General features: G+C 46.0%; 1 protein-coding gene across 2 annotated transcripts in view; it reads left to right on the top strand.

The window, feature by feature from the left end:
* The window catches only part of LOC306749163 (RNA-binding motif, single-stranded-interacting protein 3), a gene marked incomplete at its 5' end in the record, with an annotated part of 261463 nt that overhangs the window by 138887 nt on the left and 104360 nt on the right, over positions 1–18216 (top strand). For both annotated transcript variants that reach the window (XM_079232420.1, XM_079232421.1), the window contains one exon: positions 2760–2851. In XM_079232420.1, the coding sequence (XP_079088546.1) occupies positions 2760–2851 (92 nt within the window). The remainder of the gene's footprint in view (positions 1–2759; positions 2852–18216) is intronic.

Below are 18216 nucleotides of genomic sequence, written 5' to 3'. Positions count from 1 at the left end.
CACTCCAGGTAGCAGTGGGGTGAATATTACATTTGTAATTGAGGGTCCCAGGTATGTTCAGATTATTAGAGAGAACCAGCCGTCGCCCAGAGGGCTGCAGTAACGATCTGTGTGGTTCTCTTGATGTGATTTTAATATGTTCTTAGATCTGCAGAGAGTGCGTTATCTGTTTTGTTTAAAGGTTTAGTTCACCCAAATTACAACAACAAAAACGTGCTTACCCCTAGTCTAGTTTGTTTTTTCTTACCCATGTTTGGAAAGATCCATGTCTTTTCTGCCTCTGTCTCAGTGCAACTGAGGTGAACTGCATTTCAAGGATTCAACGGCAAGATGTCTTTCCAAATACAGACATACCGCCTCGCTGCAAACCGAGAAACGCGGACATTCATGTGACAAATGAAAGGGACAACCCTGAAAATCAAACGGGCTCCGTGCGAGGGCTCAGTGTGCATTTTAATGAGAACAACAATGATGTGAATCACATGCTCGATGCCTTCACGGTCACCAGATCTCACTCTCACTGAAAACCTCGTCAGACTGAGAGGATCGTGGCCGGAAAATGTTCCTCTGCTGACTGACAGAAATTTACCGGACAAAGATTGATTTGAAGTGGGCTCCATGAGGAGTTTAAGGACAGAGAACAGCATTGTTTCCATGTATCGACTAAAAGATTGTTTTCAGCATATCCCTCATGTGACACAAAGTTGGCCTTACTCAAATGCTGTAGACAGTAAGAGATTTGGAGTAACGAGGGACAAAAACTTGATTGCCCTTTACACGGCATTCCCCACAAACACCACCATCAAAACACCAAAATTGGGAATTTATTTTTGGTTGGGATGTTTTGGTTCCTCCAGTAGAGCTCCACCGACTATTCAGTCTGTGCTAAGGCTCATTTTGTGGTTGCCCAAAATCTAACAGATGTTAGTTTGTCCCCAATCTGTAATCACATGAGAACTGTTCACAGCTTGGGGCGTGGATTGTCCACAGAAGCAAGGAGGCTGCTTTCAGTTTCACCAAAGCCAACATTCAATTCACCTCTGTTGTATTTGGGAAGAGGGCAAAATCTCATAAAACCTGGCCAAAGAAAATCCACTAAATGATCCAGAAGGTTAGAAAAGGCGAGACAGGACATATGGTTGTGTTTCTTATTTGGTGGAACCGGCCCTCCTAAGTACAATACCTTTTTTGAAAACTGCTCCTATGTGAGTCAAGTTTTGTTTTGTCTTAATGCTGTTTTGTGTTAATGCTTTCATACATGTATTACATGTAATACTATCTAAATGGTTGGACTTGGTCTACCTGGTGTCTCCTTTTTTAAAGAAAGGGTACATTTTTGTCTGACTGTCGCCTCCATTTAAATCATTTTAAGCTCTTAGAGCTCTCGCTCTCTTCATATTTCCACAATTAAAGAGCCACCCCTCCCAGCCGCACTCTTAACAGCTGGCCATTAATCAGTCCTCGCACTTGATATCTCTTCCGCCACAGGTTATGATTTTCACATTGCTCCACACTCCCTTTGCCGCCAACCGACAGGAAAATGACCCCAACCCCCCTCCCTCCCGCCACACAGACACACACCTCGAAATGTCTGAAAAAGTGAGATGGGTTATCATTGTGAGGCGTTATATGCCTGTGCGTGCTCACACGTGTGTCAGTGCGCAATCGCCTGTAGCATGATGGAGCAAACCACAGCAGCCAGTCTCCCCCCGCCTCACACCCATTATCCTTTTCTAATTACACTTTCCCTCTGAAACAGTGGATCATAGGGCACCCATTGACTGCTTTTAATCCGCCACCAAATTTTAATTAACACAGACGTGACCCCCGTCTCCGATACATCCCGGAGAACGTCGGGATCACAATAACTCATAAATCACAGCCGCAGATTTCATTCCCTTCCGCTTTCCTCCGGTGATGGATTTCTAGATGGGGCCCGGCGGCTGTTAACGTCAGAAAAAATACGAGGGGGAGAGACGTTGAGAGAGAGTGGTTTAGAGACGGGAGAGGGACAAAGACGGTAAGTAAGTGGACAGAAAGGCTCCGTTTGAGAAATATAAGTGTTTACGTGTCTCTCTGGCGCACGCTGTCGACCTTTGAGAGATTTGTTACAGAGGAGAGGATTACGGAGGCTGTGAAATGAGGCTGTGTTAAATGTGCCGGTTGTTGAGGAACACGATGTGGGCCGGCCAACTTCACAGCCTCTGAAAATCAAAAGGCTGAACAAGTATTTAACAAAAACAATCTGAGGAATGAGTCGACGCGCCTCTCTGCGCATGTAAATGAGTCCGTGTGCGTAGTATCTCTTCGATCGTGGTCTTTTTTGCGAACACGTCTGTGAGTTGTCATTAAAACTACAAGTAAGAACCAGTGATGGTCTGTGTTCTGCATTTTCACGCTACTCGGTGCTTGTGTGATTTTGTTTGCGTCTCTGTGTGTGTGTGTTTGCATATGTGTGTGTGAAGGTGGAGGTGGGCAGGGTGCCGGGGTTTGTTATTACTAAATCGCTCATGCATGCTACTAATTAAGATGCATAGCATCCCCCTATGAACGTCAGTGTCGCTAATTATCAAACAATGTAGTGCTCACCAGATATGAGAACTGGCAGCTTCTGTAGTCATGTTACCAACCTATTACTGCTACAATTACCAAGTGCCTGTCATTCTCCTTGTTAGTCATCGGCCTTCATTTCGTCTTTACTAATGCCTGACTTTCTTTCTCTCTCCCTCCCTCCCTCCCTTCTTCTTCTCTCTCTGCAGGCTATGGCTTTGTGGATTTCGACAGCCCAGCTGCAGCACAGAAGGCCGTGTCGTCTCTCAAAGCCACCGGGGTGCAGGCCCAAATGGCCAAGGTAAGAAGTGTTTAAAAACAATTTAGCGCCGCCACTTTCTTTTGCATTATCATTAGCACTTCTTTTGTTGAGTGTCTCGCTCCCTCCAGGGATTTAATGCTGTACACTTAACACACTTCATGGACTTTGATGGACCTGAAAGCTCCTCAAAAAACTGGTTTTGTCCATAAACATACTTTTATAGAAAGTCATTTTCAACATTGCTCTGCAGTTTAATGACTAACTGGTTCAACCTAATACAAGAAGGCTCTTAAATGTGGGCTTATAACTATGGCTATGTGACAAGTTGGGAGGCGACCGCGGTGCACGGAGGGTCTGTTTTATCTTCCCGGCACTCTGTGACAGGGCAGAGCTGCAGTCTCACTCAATCCAGCATCCAGACTTTGATTTGCACATGTGGTCCCCCTTGTTTCAAGCGGTCATGTGGACTCGGTCATGTGCGGGGGAGCGTGTGCGTCCGTGGCATTATTCCACCAACTTGAGTGCCAGCGTGTAAGCTGGCCCAGGCTGTAACTGAAGATTGACCAGCCGCTCGTGCCGTGTTGTGCGGCGTTATTAGCCCGCTAAAGTGGAAGCAGATGAGACAAGCTGTTTCAGTTGGACAAAGAGGGCCCCAGTGAGTTCGCAGGTTGACAGACAGACACACATGGAGAGGTGTGGCTTTGAGTAAGAACACACTGGCGGGCTGTGTGCCTATCCTCCGTTTAACCTCCGTATCTTGTACCGGATATTAAGATTGGGACTTAATGTTGATTGTTGCATATTTGGCTGTCCATATCAGCTACATTACATTATAATGTGTGTCGACCCTCAGTCCGGGCTGGCAGCTGTCCTTTCCGCATCTTCTAAATCTTTCATTCCCTTGCTGCTGTGGAGAGACTTGTCTCAGACTTTAAGCACAGCAGGGCTCTCTCTCTGGACATCTATGATCGACGAGCCCACATGGCTAAACCAGGCTATTTCTGTACCAGCACAGGATTTGCTGCTGTCAGAATATTTAAATAGGTGAGCAAAATGTCAGTAGTATTAAAGCAATGAATATGCTGATGACTAGGAGTGATTTTCTCAGCATTTGATCCAATCCAGACACCCCCTCCTCCTCCAAGCCAAAGAAACCCCGATGAGATGGAGCATGGCGATGGCGCCAGCGCAGATGACAGAATTGATGATAACGATGAAGGTGGCAATTATTTTGATCAAATGGGATGAGATCTGACAGGAGGAGATGATATTCCGTGCGGTGCTCAGGTGTGCCATTTCTCAAATGCACCATTTGGCTGTTTCCTCTCCCCACCAGTGTCCTTCTTCCAATATTTATAAGAGGCCAGGCTCTCAGAATACAGATAAGACGCCCGTGCTCTTTACCCAGCTTATTTTAACACCCCTACTTTGCATTGCTCCCCTTTTCTCAGTCAATATGTGCATGAGAGAGGTCTAGTGTCCCAAATCTAAGGAGCTGACCTTTTTAAGGATGTTTGTTTGCATAGGTGTGCTTGTGTGGGCACATTCACAAAATCATTCCCGATTAGCATTTCTGTATAATAGTTTTGTTTGGAATGGCCCATTGTTCTGTTCACACAAATAGAAAGGCCAGCATTCTGTGCCGGAGCTCTGTGCTTTTATCACACTTGTGAGAGACATTCAGGAGTAGTTTGCTTTTATAGACTCGCTCGCCACCTCTCTGATGTCTCTTTACCAGGTATCTATCGGGCCCTCTGCCTTGCCCCCTCTTCGTTCTCTCTCTAACCCCTTACCACCGTTTTCTCTCACATTCACAGAAACACATTTGTATTCACATCCACTGTGTGTTCCCCTGCCAGAAATGCAAGGACTGCAATTCATTCCCATCAATAATTAACAGCAGGCTGTCTTTGTGTCTGCCTACCTGCCAAGGTGTCTCCGACACTCTCCGCTCCGCCATGGCGGCGCAGCGTTCCCCTGGTGGGGCCGGATGAAAAACCCAGGTGCGCTTCGAGGAAGGTGTAAATCGCAAAGACGATTGCCAGCACCACAGACGATTTCCACAATAAGAGCGTTCAGCCCCATTCTCTCACTCCCCCAGCTCCATTTTGTCACATATATCTCTCCACAACAAAGTAATAAACGAATAGCAAGTCGGAGCCAGAGGCTTTGCGCTCATTAAATAAAACCGTCACGGTAATCAAGTTGCGTCTTTTTTTCCTGACTTGACGCCATTAAAACGCTTTTATTAAGGTGCCTTATTTTAAGCACAGCTGCAAAGACGGCGAGAAGAGAGAAACCGAGGGGAAGAGGGAAGCGTCACTTGATTTCCTCTTCTTCCTCCGATGTAACACCCTGCTGTCTCTCTCCTCTTACTCCCCTTGGAATTTGAAATACCAAGGCAGCAGAGATGAAACATTGCCTTCCTTTTGTCTTGCCCTCCCCCGGGGACGGTGACAGCGAGAGGGAGGAGAGGAGCCATAATTAAGATACCTAAAGGACACTTCCCCCCTGCACCTCCCTTCCTGTCACTCACCTCTACACAAGTCACAGATAAGAGCACTTAGCATAGACGAGGTGTGGGCTTGTGAGTGTACGTCTGTGTGTGTGTGTGTGTGTGTGTGTGTGTGTGTGTGTGTGTGTGTGTGTGTGTGTGTGTGTGTGTGTGTGTGTGTGTGTGTGTGCTTATATACACTCCACACGGATTCTATTTTTTGTGTACATTCACACAACCAACTAGACATTTGAGAAGTTTTAGATTTTGGTCATGTTACCTCCAAAACTGCATTTTCTATTATGTTTGGAGGGAATTATATAATTTATTCAATATTTTCTTTATTCGGGGAGTCAGACCACCCCCCAATATCTGTATGTGTGTGTGTGTGTGTGAGTGTGAGAGTGTGAGAGAGAGAGAGAGAGAGAGAGGTGAGTACACACATTTGCCTCCTCACACCGTGGACTTCATTCTCCAAGTCACTTTGTTCAGGTAGCTTTCCGAACTGTGAAAACTGACACGTGGAGCAGACAGAATGATAACAGGTAAACGCCGCGTCGAGCTTCGCAGATGCAAACCTGTCAACCAGCCGCTCGCCTCACTCTCCGCAGGCTGCCATTTTCCCCTTGAGCCAATCAGACTGAATTATGGGAAGGGCGCCCTCGATTGTGGTGTCTGTGTCGGAGAGGTAATTCCGCCTGACAGCTGCTTGCTTTCAGACAACAGCCAGTCTTTATGGAAATCATCCCTCCCTATTCTCGCTGCAGTCGGCTTTCTGCTGATAACAGCCCGGATGAAAACAAAGCTGTCCTTTTCTACTTATTTTTTTTTTTCTTTCTTCTGTGTGGAGAGCCAAGAATTTGCAAAACAACTCTGTAACATCATATGGATTCTGACAATGTACACCCTACTTTGATGTTACACACATTAGGGCCAATGTAAGCTTGAAGCTGACCCCAAAGTCTGTGATGCTCGTGATGTGCATGTGGTTTGTGTTGTTTCAATGTTTTATGCTTCAAAGGTAAAATTATTTCCTGGTTTCTATTTTGGTTTCCTGGCATGTCAAATACAGTTTTCTTCACTGTGTTATTTATTATTATTATTTTGTTCCAAATAAAGAGAAGAAAATCCTAATATTAGTCAATTTCACACTTCCAGATGTCACACAAAGACGGTTCTTATTGTCATTTGACGAGGATATTGACTTTGGAGAGTTTCTTTTTCTTTTGCCAATGCCTTGATTTGAAGCAGCGGTGCCTCCTGGTTCCAACGGCCAATATTTATACGGTTCACAGAAGCTACAGGCCGACAGAGAGGCGCGGCTTGCCCTTCACTTCACATTACAGTGGGGAAATTATGCTAAAAGCGTCATTAAAGTGCCTCCATGAAGTGAATTCCAAATGTTTATGATAACACAGCGCTCGCACCGGCCCATCAACCAGTAGTCACCATCGGATGCTTCAGACGGTTTAACGGTGTGAAGCCAACCGCAGTGTTCATTCCTCTTGCACCCTCTCATTTATTCTCACTACCTTTCACTTGCTCCGTCTCGCCGGCTTGTCTTTTCCTTCCTCTCACTCTCTCCCGGGGAAGATTTCCTGTCAATATTACATTTATATTCATGCAAAGAGCGCGGATCTCCCTCTGGGTGTTCTGCAGTCAGTCAGCAGTCTCCTTATTATGCTTTAAAGGTGACTCCTCTGACGCCTTAGCTCCGCTGACACCCGGGACCCCACGGTGCGGCTCAACATAGGGTGACCTCTGGGCGGTGATCAAAGGGGATGGCTGACAGTGCCGTTACAGTTGGTTGCTGACAACAGCTAGCCTAGCGAAGCTCACCCCCAAGCATTGGTTTAATCTGAGGAGAACCGGGGGAGACGCATTGTATCGTGAATACAGTGGGATAATTGGACAGACTTTGGGGGATACAGGTGCTCACTCAGCAGCATCACTCATCTCTCCGTTCGATGTTCGCCAACCTTGAACGCGATGCCATTTCCCCTCTGACATTCACCGCTGTGTTTGTTCGCGAAGCATATGTTGTCAGAGCACAGTGTGGCGATCAGCACTTTCCCCCTGAAGCTGCCATCGACAAGGGCGTCCTCGTGATGACAGTCGCCCGCATGCTGCTCATTTCCCGCCACACTGGAAGACAGCGTACAAGCATCCGAAAGATGATCGTCGGCTCGTACGCCCATGTGAAGCGTACGCGGCGCTCTTTTCACTCCTTCTCTCATTGTTGTATCCGCTAACAAGCACTCGTAGCTTCATGAGCTTTGCCATGGTGACAGCATAGCTTCGAGAGACTGAGGAGCATGAAGCTAATCATACCTTTCCCTTTATATAGCTGCATGTCTCTCCTATCCTCATCTCCCTGACTGTGTCATGATGCTCCTCAGGCTTCCTGTTGATTCCCTATTGATATTATTTTCTGTAAATGAGCAGATTAATTTGTCAGTTTAACATTTTTCCCAGTTTTAAGATTAGGATTACGTCCTTTTTTCCAGTGTCGTTTCAACATGCCTGAGGCTCTTTTTTTCCCGCCCGCCATAAAGCAAGGTGGTACATGGGCCCGATTGAAGGAAATGGTTGATACCCGTGGACATATCTGCAGCGCAGTGCAGATAATCTCACTCATGAAAGAAAAAAGGAAAAGATACAATCACTTGCCAATGTGTCATTTCGTAGCTGCGCTGGGGCTGAGCACACTGTCCCCCTCCCCTGCTCCTCCCGCAGAAGTGATAGTTTTGAAGGGCAAAGGCAGTGAGAGTGAGACGGACCATCTGACGAGCGCCAGCTCCCGAGCACCTCCGTTGGCTTCCACTGTCTCCGCCGTCTAATTACGCTTCAATCATCCGCGGGAGCTCTGCGTGCGGTAAATTATTTCGCCGAGCAGCGCGGAGACGTGCCGCCGAGCTGCGAGCATGAGAGCGATTGAGAAACGGAGGCTAAGTAGAAATCAGTGAGAGCTGGAGTGGGAGACCAAAAAAAAAAAAAAAGATGGAAGCCAAAAAGGTTGGGAAAGAGTGTGAGAAAAATTGAGTTGAGAGGGAGACAAAAAAAAAGAAGTGAAGGATACTGCAGAAACGGAGAGGACTGCCAGCCTCAGACGGCCTGTACAGCAGGAGACAGGACAGCACTAATGAACAAAGTTACAAACGTATCACTAATGAGAAAGAGAAAGGACAAGGATAACTGGCAACAGACAGCATCCGCATAACTAATCCTGCAGAATAGACCGCCGCTGTGTGAAACATACACAGATACAGAGAAATCATGAGGGTATGATTGCAATGTCTGACGAACACTTACAGTCTGTCATTAGGCTCTTTCTGCATGTGGTGTTATTGGTTTCCACTGTAGCAACAAAAAAGGATCTAATTAAAGTACAATTTGGAGTGGTTGTATTTATGTATGTGTGACTACTCTCTGTTCTGTTCCCAAAATGTTGCTCCAAAATAGCTTTGCGTCGAAATTGATTGGTAGTGTTGAAAAAGAACAGCGAAGGCCTGGATTCTCTGTAAATTCACTGCTGCCATGCTTGCTTTGAAGCAAACATAAATGTGGCTCTTTTAAAAAAAAAAAATCAGGCTCTGTAATGGCCACAGTGTGCAGTTATTAGAATGCCTTTGATGTGGCAACTGTGGCAACCTGCTCGCCGTCTCCGTGAATTGATCTGGCTCAATTAGTGGGGCCCGCGAGGGACGGCGTTCAAAGGGCCGGGCTTCCACACTCCACACTGACACGCACTCACACAGACGAGGTGAAACGCTTTGCATTCAGTTACTCCCTCGCCCCTCCGAGAAGACCACCTGTGAATAGATGGGAGGATTGGAAAATCAATGGTGCAGCTTCGGTGTTGAGGAAAAGCTTTCACCAAGAAGGGTTGGGTGCGTTCTCGAACCGGTGAGAGTTAATTTCCCCGCCGCCGCGGGCTGATTTCGGAGGAACAGCAAACTCACACAGCTATCTACTGTTCGGGCTCGTGCTTGTATGCTTTACGTGTGCACCATACACATTCACACGTCCTCTCTTCCCTGATTCAGCTGACCCATTTCAATTTGTCTTCATCAGTCATACCAATTAACTCTGGGATTAGATTCCTCAAAGCCAGGCGCCCCCGGTCCTCCCTGCATCCCACCATCTCTCCATCCATGTGTACTTAGCTCTGCTATACAGTGCTGTCACTGCGCACATTAATGATGTTCAAACTCAACGGCCACACCGGGCCTCTCAGCATTCGAGCCTGTGAGAGCAGGCGGTCGATGTTCTTAAAGCGAGCGCACTGAGCACCCTTCTTTCATTGCGTTTTATGTGTCCGAAATACTACTTCAAGGCCACTCACCTTCTATACTTTCTATACCAGTTCTTCGAACTGTAATTTTACCTTGAGTGCTGCTCATGAAACCTATTTTTTGTCAGCTTCTTTATGTTGCGTTCGTATATCTGGCCTCGGAAACATAAAAAAAAAACCAGCCTCATCCACCCTAATACTAAAAAAGATGGTGATCAGTAACTGGAAAGCACCAGGTGTATAGCTAGTGGCCGAGGAGCTCCAAATAACACATGCAAGACAACGGCACACCTGCTCTCACACATACATACATATAGATGGTATCAAAGAAACCGTAAATCGTTAGATTATGTGCAAAGATGTGGTATCACAAAGCATATGACATGAATGAGAATGCATGCATAAATGCAGCAGAGATGAATATTTTGACTCCCCTCTCTGTAAGCTTTCACACAGAAATGACAATCAATATGGTTGTGTATTGTTTTTATGATCCACTTTGCAACACCAGTGCCACTATGCTTTTTCCCTTTTTTTAATACATTTTTGCTGAGGTAAAACTGCCGGATTGGCAGATTGTTGGCAGATTTTAGGTACTGAACAGGGATAATCTTTGTAGCAGGTTGCACATACTGCAGATTCCCTTGGCACAGTGGCTGTGTTTGTGTGATCTAAAAGTGTCCAAAGGTAACAGTGAAATAAAATGTCTTCATGAACACACTTCTAGTAGATCAAAGACGTGTGTGTTCTGTGCATGATCACTGATACTATGGATGTGAGTGTTCAAAACATCAAAACTTTTGAAATATATAAAAAGAGGACAGGCGCAAACTCTAAAGCAACAGTGACAACACTAATGTGAACAAAGATGGCAGACATTGTGGAACGCTTACAAAGAAAACTATAGAATTCAGAGGGACGAGAACGGATGCTTTCTCGTGTATCACTAACTGTCGGATGTTTAATTTTGAGCACGATGTGATGAAAATAAAGCATACAGTTCCTGTTCCTTATTAAATTGTTATAAAAGCTTGTAAATCAAGTGTCACTTTATGAACTACACATTTTAAGGGGACAAACTACATATTTTCAGTTGCAGTTGCACTTTTTGATGGTGTGAACAATTTCTACACACACTCACAAACACTCAAAGTGAAACAATAGGGCCCTGCATCTTTAATTCACCAGAAAATGTAATTTGATTAATGCAGCCCGTCTACCGCAGCGGCACAAGTCTGTACGGAAACTTTAAGCCACTGCTTACATCCATGCTTGTGTGAGTCCACATTCGCATCGCGCTGAGAGTCGCTCCACATAGATCATGTTTAATGGTAGTTCTGGGTGCTGCAGCAGATTAGAGCCTGTAGTGCTCACATTGAGCTCTGCCAGACAAAGCTGCACATCAGCAGAGTTGCAAAGTGGGAGGTGCTGCTTTCCCAACTCTATGTTCCCATTGTAGTAGTTTCCTGAGACAATATCCTCAGTGTTACTCAACATGGAAACACGGGACTCTCGGTCGGATGATGTTACGAGCTCATCGGTTCATGTCAGGATCAGCAGTTTTCCTTATTTCAACTTTCTTTCTTTCTTTGTACATAATAGTTGCAATAGTTAGTCATGTCTTAAGACAAAATACCCATGAGCCTCGGGCGCCGTTGCTATTGAGAAGCTTTCTTGTTACAGTTGAGGACAAAAACAAGGCGTCATCGTTGCCGAATTCCCCCACAAACGACCAAGAATTTAAAAGAGAAGTGATTTTGTTTTCCCAACGCTGTTGCCTTTAGTGTCCCCACACCGTTAGGGAAGTATGTGATCATATTTTAAGCTCAGTGATCAAGGTTTACATTGTCAAAAGAAAAAATGTATGAGAGTTTTACTCTTGGAACCAGGAGCTTTGTAAATATCTCACTCACCCTATTATGGGTATTACATATATTTGTAAAACAAAGGACAATGTAAGTACTTTTATTTATGAGTATATCTATAATGAACGTGTTTCCTAGCAATAAAAACAAGGTGATACAATCGGTTTCCAGTTAATATTCCAGTATAAATAGTTTCTCTTTTATTCACTTAATAGCCTCTTTTCAGATCAAAAGTATCAGTTCCTTCTGTTTTAGCCAGCTGTCCTCATATCATTAACTACAACTTGTCTTATTACCACTCCCCTCTCTTTCTCTCTATCCTCACCCTCCTTTCTCTAATGCACCCCATCGCCCTCTTCAGAGCACTCCACGGGCTCGCCATGTTAAATCACACTGACCGTTTCCATTTGCAGTGGCTTCAATCATATGTGAGTGGTCTGCAGAGAGTCCAGGCAGCAGAGCAGGACGGACCAGGGCTCGGTCCTGCTGAGGGCTGATGAACCAGCTCTCTGACACCAACACAGTGCCTCTCTCTGCCTAATGAGGAAGAGCTAAGCCAGAGTATCGGGTCCCTTTTCATCCTTTTCATCTCATCTGACACTGCTCCCGCGAGTCTGTGTCTGTGTGTGTGTGTGTGTGTGCGCAAGTGAGTGTGTGTGTTAGTGTGTGAACACAGCCGTGCAAGAGATAGATAAAGACGGGCAGAGATGGAAACGGACACGACAAAATATCAAAAACCCTTGATGGTGCGAAATGTTCTTCTTCTTCTTTTTTTTTGGTACGGTGTGCTTTTTTTTTTTAGGCTTTAATCCGACTCACATCTTTTATTGCATGTCAAAGAGATAAAGAGAAGAAGAAAATGCTTTGTCGCTCTGCCGAGACGCATAGGAGGGATCTCTGCCTGGTCTCAGAGGACTAAGAAGTCACGGTCAGCAGCGGTTTATCGAAGCTCAGAATGGGGCCTCGGCCTCAGGGCACACATGTAGTGCATGTGCACACACACACACACACACACACACACACCGTGACTGGGGAGGAGAGGAAACGAACACGGGGGAGAGGAGACAGAAAGAGTTGAGCTGAAAGAGGGCCGGCGTGGAGGATCTTTCACCTGAGTCTGGATGGAGAAAGAGATGGTCAGCAGTTCAGAGGGAGGGCCTGAGAGCTGTACGGCACCTTAGCCCCTCTGAGGGGATTACACGTCATTGCAGCCTCTCCTCCGAAGTCTTTTGCATCGAAAACAAAGCATCAGCACATCGCCGAAACCCCCCGCTCCTCGGTCTCAAGCGTGTTTCTGGTTGATAGAAGAAACTAACAACTTTGCAATGCCTCCAGCCCTCTTCTTTTAAAATATCAGAGTGTTGTCTTACTTAAGTTGTCACTGTGTTTTAGTGACAAAGCAGTTCATCTGAGACCTTTGGAAATGGCATGTGTGCAATTTAGTTATTTTCCGCACATTTCTTCTCTAGATTCTCCACTGCCCTTTTTGTGACTCCACACTGTCAATGTTTTGTCTGCTCGTGTTTCGGTGTCTGTTCTACGTCTGCGTGCTGGCTCGTCTTTTATTTTCTTTTTCTCGCTGGCCCTCTTATCTCCATTCGTCTTTGTTATATCTGTCACCCTTCCTCATTCCTCCACTCCAAAGCTGTTAGTCCGTCTCCGCCGCTTACTGCGCGTTTGATGTTTGGCCCCAGTGCTGGTTTCTTGCACTTTGCTTGTGATACCGCGGCATTGTTTTCAGCGTTATCTCCGTATTCTCCACGCCGTCTTGAGGGCTGCGTTCGTGTGAGGGTTATCTCGCTGCCGTCTCCGGTTTTATCCTTGCGTTATCTCGTGGGTTATCTCAGCGCTCTTGTCCCCGCGTTATCGCGTAGCCACGATCAAGGTGGCGACCTCTCTCTCTGACAGCATCTTAAGACGCTCCCAGGAATGTCTTGTCGGCGCCTTTTCTGCCTGGCAGGGGTAATTACTGTGATTTCTTTGTGATTCTTGTATTTCACCTTTTTTGTGTGTGTGGATGCTGCATGTCAAAATATTTGAGTTGAAGTTAGTTCCTGTGCGCATACTTCATAGCGTTCTCTTGGATGTGTTCTTTTCACAGGAGTCAAACACGCTTAGCTCTCTGGGAACTACTTTGTCTCTGCCAGCGACTGCAAAGTGCGCGCCCGCCATCATTTGCGTACACGCCTGTGTTTACACTGCTTCAAGTCTGTGTTGCTACATTTGATTCGGCGCACGGTATGATTCATAGCAGATGGCAGCCTTCTTCCTGAAGGAGCATGACAGCCGAAGGAAGTTAAAACTGAGAATGCTAGACGGGAGAGGCGAGGGAGGAAAAACCAGGGATGTGATTACTATCAAACCGTTCTCTCAGTAGAGGGAGCATCCATCCGCATCCCTCTCTCTGCTCGGTGTGTGACATAGATACAAAATGTCTCCCGGGCTAATTTGCGCGCACTCTTCACAGATTCATTTTGAAGTTAGCAGTCAAACAGATTCAGCTCGTTTGCTACCGTCTAGTGAAATAAGACTGGAGCCCCCTTTAAATATGTACTCCGGGCTGTTAGAACCTCAGTCGATCTGCTAATGCCTCTTTTCCTTCCCTTTTGCTCCTCGTGCGCTGTATCTTTTTGACAGCAAATTTAACATCTTCCTCTGGTGTTTTATACACTTCCTTTGCCGGATATCTAAACAGAAGAGCCTCTGGCCTCCTCGGTCTCTGCTGGTCCTCATGAGAAGAAACAGGGATTCACATGCCTTATGTTTTCACTGCAGTGATGTGGTACTCTCCATAGCAACCTCTGAACCACAGCACTTTTTGACAGGGTACGTACACCTCATAACTGTCAGTGAGCTAGCAGGTGGGGAGGCACAGCCATCTGGAATAATGATCAGCCTCTCTGAGAGATTGAGTTAACACACAGGGCGCGCTTTCGCTCCCTCTCTGGACCGACTGATCCTTGATTTATACCAACTGTGTTCGGAAACGGTCCAAACTCAAGAGGTGCAGTTTTAGAGCAGGAAACCGCATTTCCTGGAACGTCATATTTTGTAAATGTTTAATCCAGGAAATAATTAGTGTGGGCAGTGTCTTGTAATATTGTTGGGGGTAGAATATCATACAGGTTTCACCTTCAGCGTGCAGGATATGGTACATTTCTAGCATTACCGCCTCCAGTTATTATAGTCCTGAAACAAAAGATGTCGAGGATGTTGACCTCAGGACTGTTTCTGATCAATTTAGCTTGAGCTTCCTGTGTCTGCTTTCCCATATCCTCTGTTCGTTTGTACTGAATAACTGAAGAACCTACATATTGCAATATATATATATATATTGCAATATGTAGGTATATATTGCTGTGTAATGATTAATCAAGTTCTCTGGCTGTATGGGCACATTAACACCTCGGCACTGGTTGTGTCACAGTGTCACAAGCACTATAAACCTTCAAACTTCAAATTTAAAATGGATGTTTCCTTGCGTTGAACAAACAATTTGTGGACTGTAAAAAGTTTTTTTCTTCCTTATTTTCGTAAAATGTTCTTTGACCTAATAAAAGAGATTAAAAAAAAGAAAACAATGGTGGATCCCAGAAACCAGTGGGTATGGGAAAAAATAAGTGCAAGTCGTGGATACATACAAAAATGGAAATGTGTTCTTATATCGCTTCCAGCATGAGGCCCATTGAGTATTTACTATATAGTAAGACATGCAGTCACAAGACAATTACATGTATTTGTTTCATGGTTTAGGTCGTTGCTCTGACTTCCAGAAAGAGGAATTATTATGGAAACGGTCGAAAGCTGACAGCCAGTGTTGTTGTGGTTGTGGTTGTGCCTCAAGTGAGAGGGAGACAGGGGGGGAGAAGAAGAAGAGAAGAGAAAGAGGGACGGGGAAAATGGTATCTGAAGAACCAGCGGAAGTAGAGATGTGACTCCAATCAAATTATTGGCCAATCAAGTCATAACGTGAGTAATTCAAGGCCTACATCGACAGCCCTAATCTGATTGCCCGTGCATTAGGGGCTCAAAGGAGGGCTCTTAGCGAGCACGCTCAGCGGGGGTCTTGGAGGGAAAAGGTGCTTTGATGGGAGACAAGAGATTTGCTTTTGGTGTGTGTGTGTGTGTGTGTGTGTGTGTGTGTGTGTGTGTGTGTGTGCATGTGTGTGTCTGTGTGTGCATGTGTAAGACCGACAAGCTGTAGAGGTTGTTGAAGTGAAGCCTGCCTCTCTACCTTTTGGAGCAACAGCGTAAAGGAGAGACGGCCAGGCTCGTGGTTGTGGGAGCTTTACAGCGCCTCTGTGTTGCCATCTGTTTCAGCGCCATTGTCCAATGGCAACATCTCTCATTTGCCCAATTATAGAGGAGGATTATGATGTGTTTGTTTCCTGCCCGTGGGCTCCATGGCCACATCTGACTTATGTTTTAGGCAGAGAAGTATCATCAATCCTCTAATGAGTCCTGCCAGGATAGCCTAGTTAAAGTCACATTGTTATTTTTTTGCCCCTAATAGAATTTTTCAACACACATGGTATGTATATAATGAGATTGCACGGTATGTTTGTGCCACATCTGCATGTAGGCAGCTGCAAGATAGTCTGGAGGATGTTTTGGTCCCGGACTCTTCGCTGGTGATATTTCTGAGGCCAACAAGACCAGGTGCAACTGGTGGGGATGGAAGCAGCTCGCCAGGAGAGCTTACACCTGGAAAAACACGACTATGTGGCCAGCCGCTGAACGGAAAGGCGCTGGAACAAAAGGCCGGGCCCTCAGAAAGCGCTGGGTTTCCGGCATCTGACACTAGTGTTGAGTGCTAATCGTGCTCAGTTTCAGCATCCCGGGTCCTCACAAAAAGAAAAAGAAGAAAAAATCCCTGGCATGTTTTTGTGCTGATTTGCATGTGGAGGGTTCCAGAGTCAGTGAGACCCTCTCACCCTCACCCCTACATATAGACACTCATACACTCCAATCTCCCCCTGCGATCGGGCATCTGAATTGTCGAAACAGCTGCCAAGGGAACAGCTTGTCTCAGAGAGAGAGAGAGAGAGAGAGAGAGAGAGAGAGAGAGAGAGAGAGAGAGCACCGGGGGGAGGGAAGGTAATCAGTTTTGGGAAAAATACTGCCTCTCCATCCCCTGCCAAGATTTAGTTTGTGTTGTGGCTTTTTCTTCTGGGCCAGTGTCGCCCTGGCACTGTGGCTCCAGCCACCCAGCCCTCTCTCCGCGGTTAATTCAACAATGGAAGGGGGGGGGGGGGTGTAGGCCGTAAACTGTCAAAAACAGCAGCCAAACACAAGTGTGTCTCTTTCTGTGTGTGTGTCTATGTGCGACTGCTCTGGCAGTGCTGACATGTTTTACCCAGTTTTAGCCATATGCTTGTTTGTGGGTGACAGTCAGGCGTCCATAAAAATCGGCCTATTGTTGTGATACCACAGCAAGTATCCATAAGTGAGCAATCGCCCCCTTTTTTATTTTTTTAAGAGTGCTGGCAATCTGCCTCCTCACAATATTGTGCCATGTGTCCCTGTTCGCCCACACACTTATTCTCAAATCTGATTCCACCACAGCTGACTGACTAAAGCCATTGTACCAACAAAGCACCAGTAGAACAAAAGCTCACGCGCGGCGGCTCTAGTTTTGAAAGGGAGGATTCAACAGGAGTGTTCTCCCCTTCCCTAATAAAGCTCGTCAGCTCAAGAGGAAGTGACAGGTTCAACGGCGTTCCTGGTTAACACAACAACCTATGAATAACCTCATCTCATAAAACATATGGCCCTTCCATCAGGCGTGCCGCAAACAAAGCCGCACATGTGAATTATTAGGGTGTCAATCAAGAAGGAGCTAATAGCTGCAAAGCTTTTGTGTTTCACCTTGAATATGAACTTCTATATTTTGCCTGAGCAGTTATGTATAGATAATAGGTTTTGTTTTCAAATACTTTTTTAACTGCTGGTTTTCATCTTCAATTGAGTTTATGGCAAAAACTGCAAGTGCCAATTGAACAACCAATAACAATTAAAAAAATCGACCTGAAAGATGCGCAATCAATCTCGTGGCTAAAACCATGTGTTATGACACTGACAACGCACATATGCATCTCGTCAACTGCATGTCGGCAATATATTACAGTGGAGATGTTTTTTCCAGCCGGTAGCCTGGGAACCAGTTAAACATGTTTGGCTGAATAATCCCAGAGCCGGTGCTCACCGATGCAACATCAATTAGGCTCAAGTGAAGGGTCGATTAGTCTTCAAAAGGATGGAGGGGAGCTGCACGTGAACCCGCTGCCTCCTCCCCGACTAGAGGCATGGGAAGAGACAGGAAGCGAGGGAGCCGCTGCAGTGGCCACCACGAGGGAGAGTTAGCTGTTTACATGCCGTGCGGATGTATACAAGTGTCTTCTGTCAGCCTTTTAATCGCTTTTGGAACCTTTTGAGATGCCGTAGAGCAGCGCGGGGAATAGCTTTCACCGTTTTAGGGAGGCAGGGTTAGGAGGGAGAGAGGAAGGAAGAGGGGACGAGATATGATTCAGCTATCCGCTGGCTACTACTCACCCCGGCTCCCCCTCTCTGTTTTCCCTCTCTCTCTTTCCTTTCCTCTCTCCTCTCTTTGCTCTCTACAAAAGGTATGTTTAATACATAAGGGTCTAATTGCTATCACAGCTGCTGCTCCATCGTCTGCCTGTCTGGTTTTTGCACTGGGTACTCCATCCCTCTTCTCAGGAGAGAGGACATAGCAATGGGCCTGCTCTGC

Source organism: Taurulus bubalis (genome assembly GCF_910589615.1).
Source record: "Taurulus bubalis genome assembly, chromosome: 16".
Lineage (NCBI taxonomy): Eukaryota > Metazoa > Chordata > Actinopteri > Perciformes > Cottidae > Taurulus > Taurulus bubalis.
The sequence above is the reverse complement of the archived record's forward strand: the minus strand, read 5'-3'. Positions and strand labels throughout refer to the sequence as shown.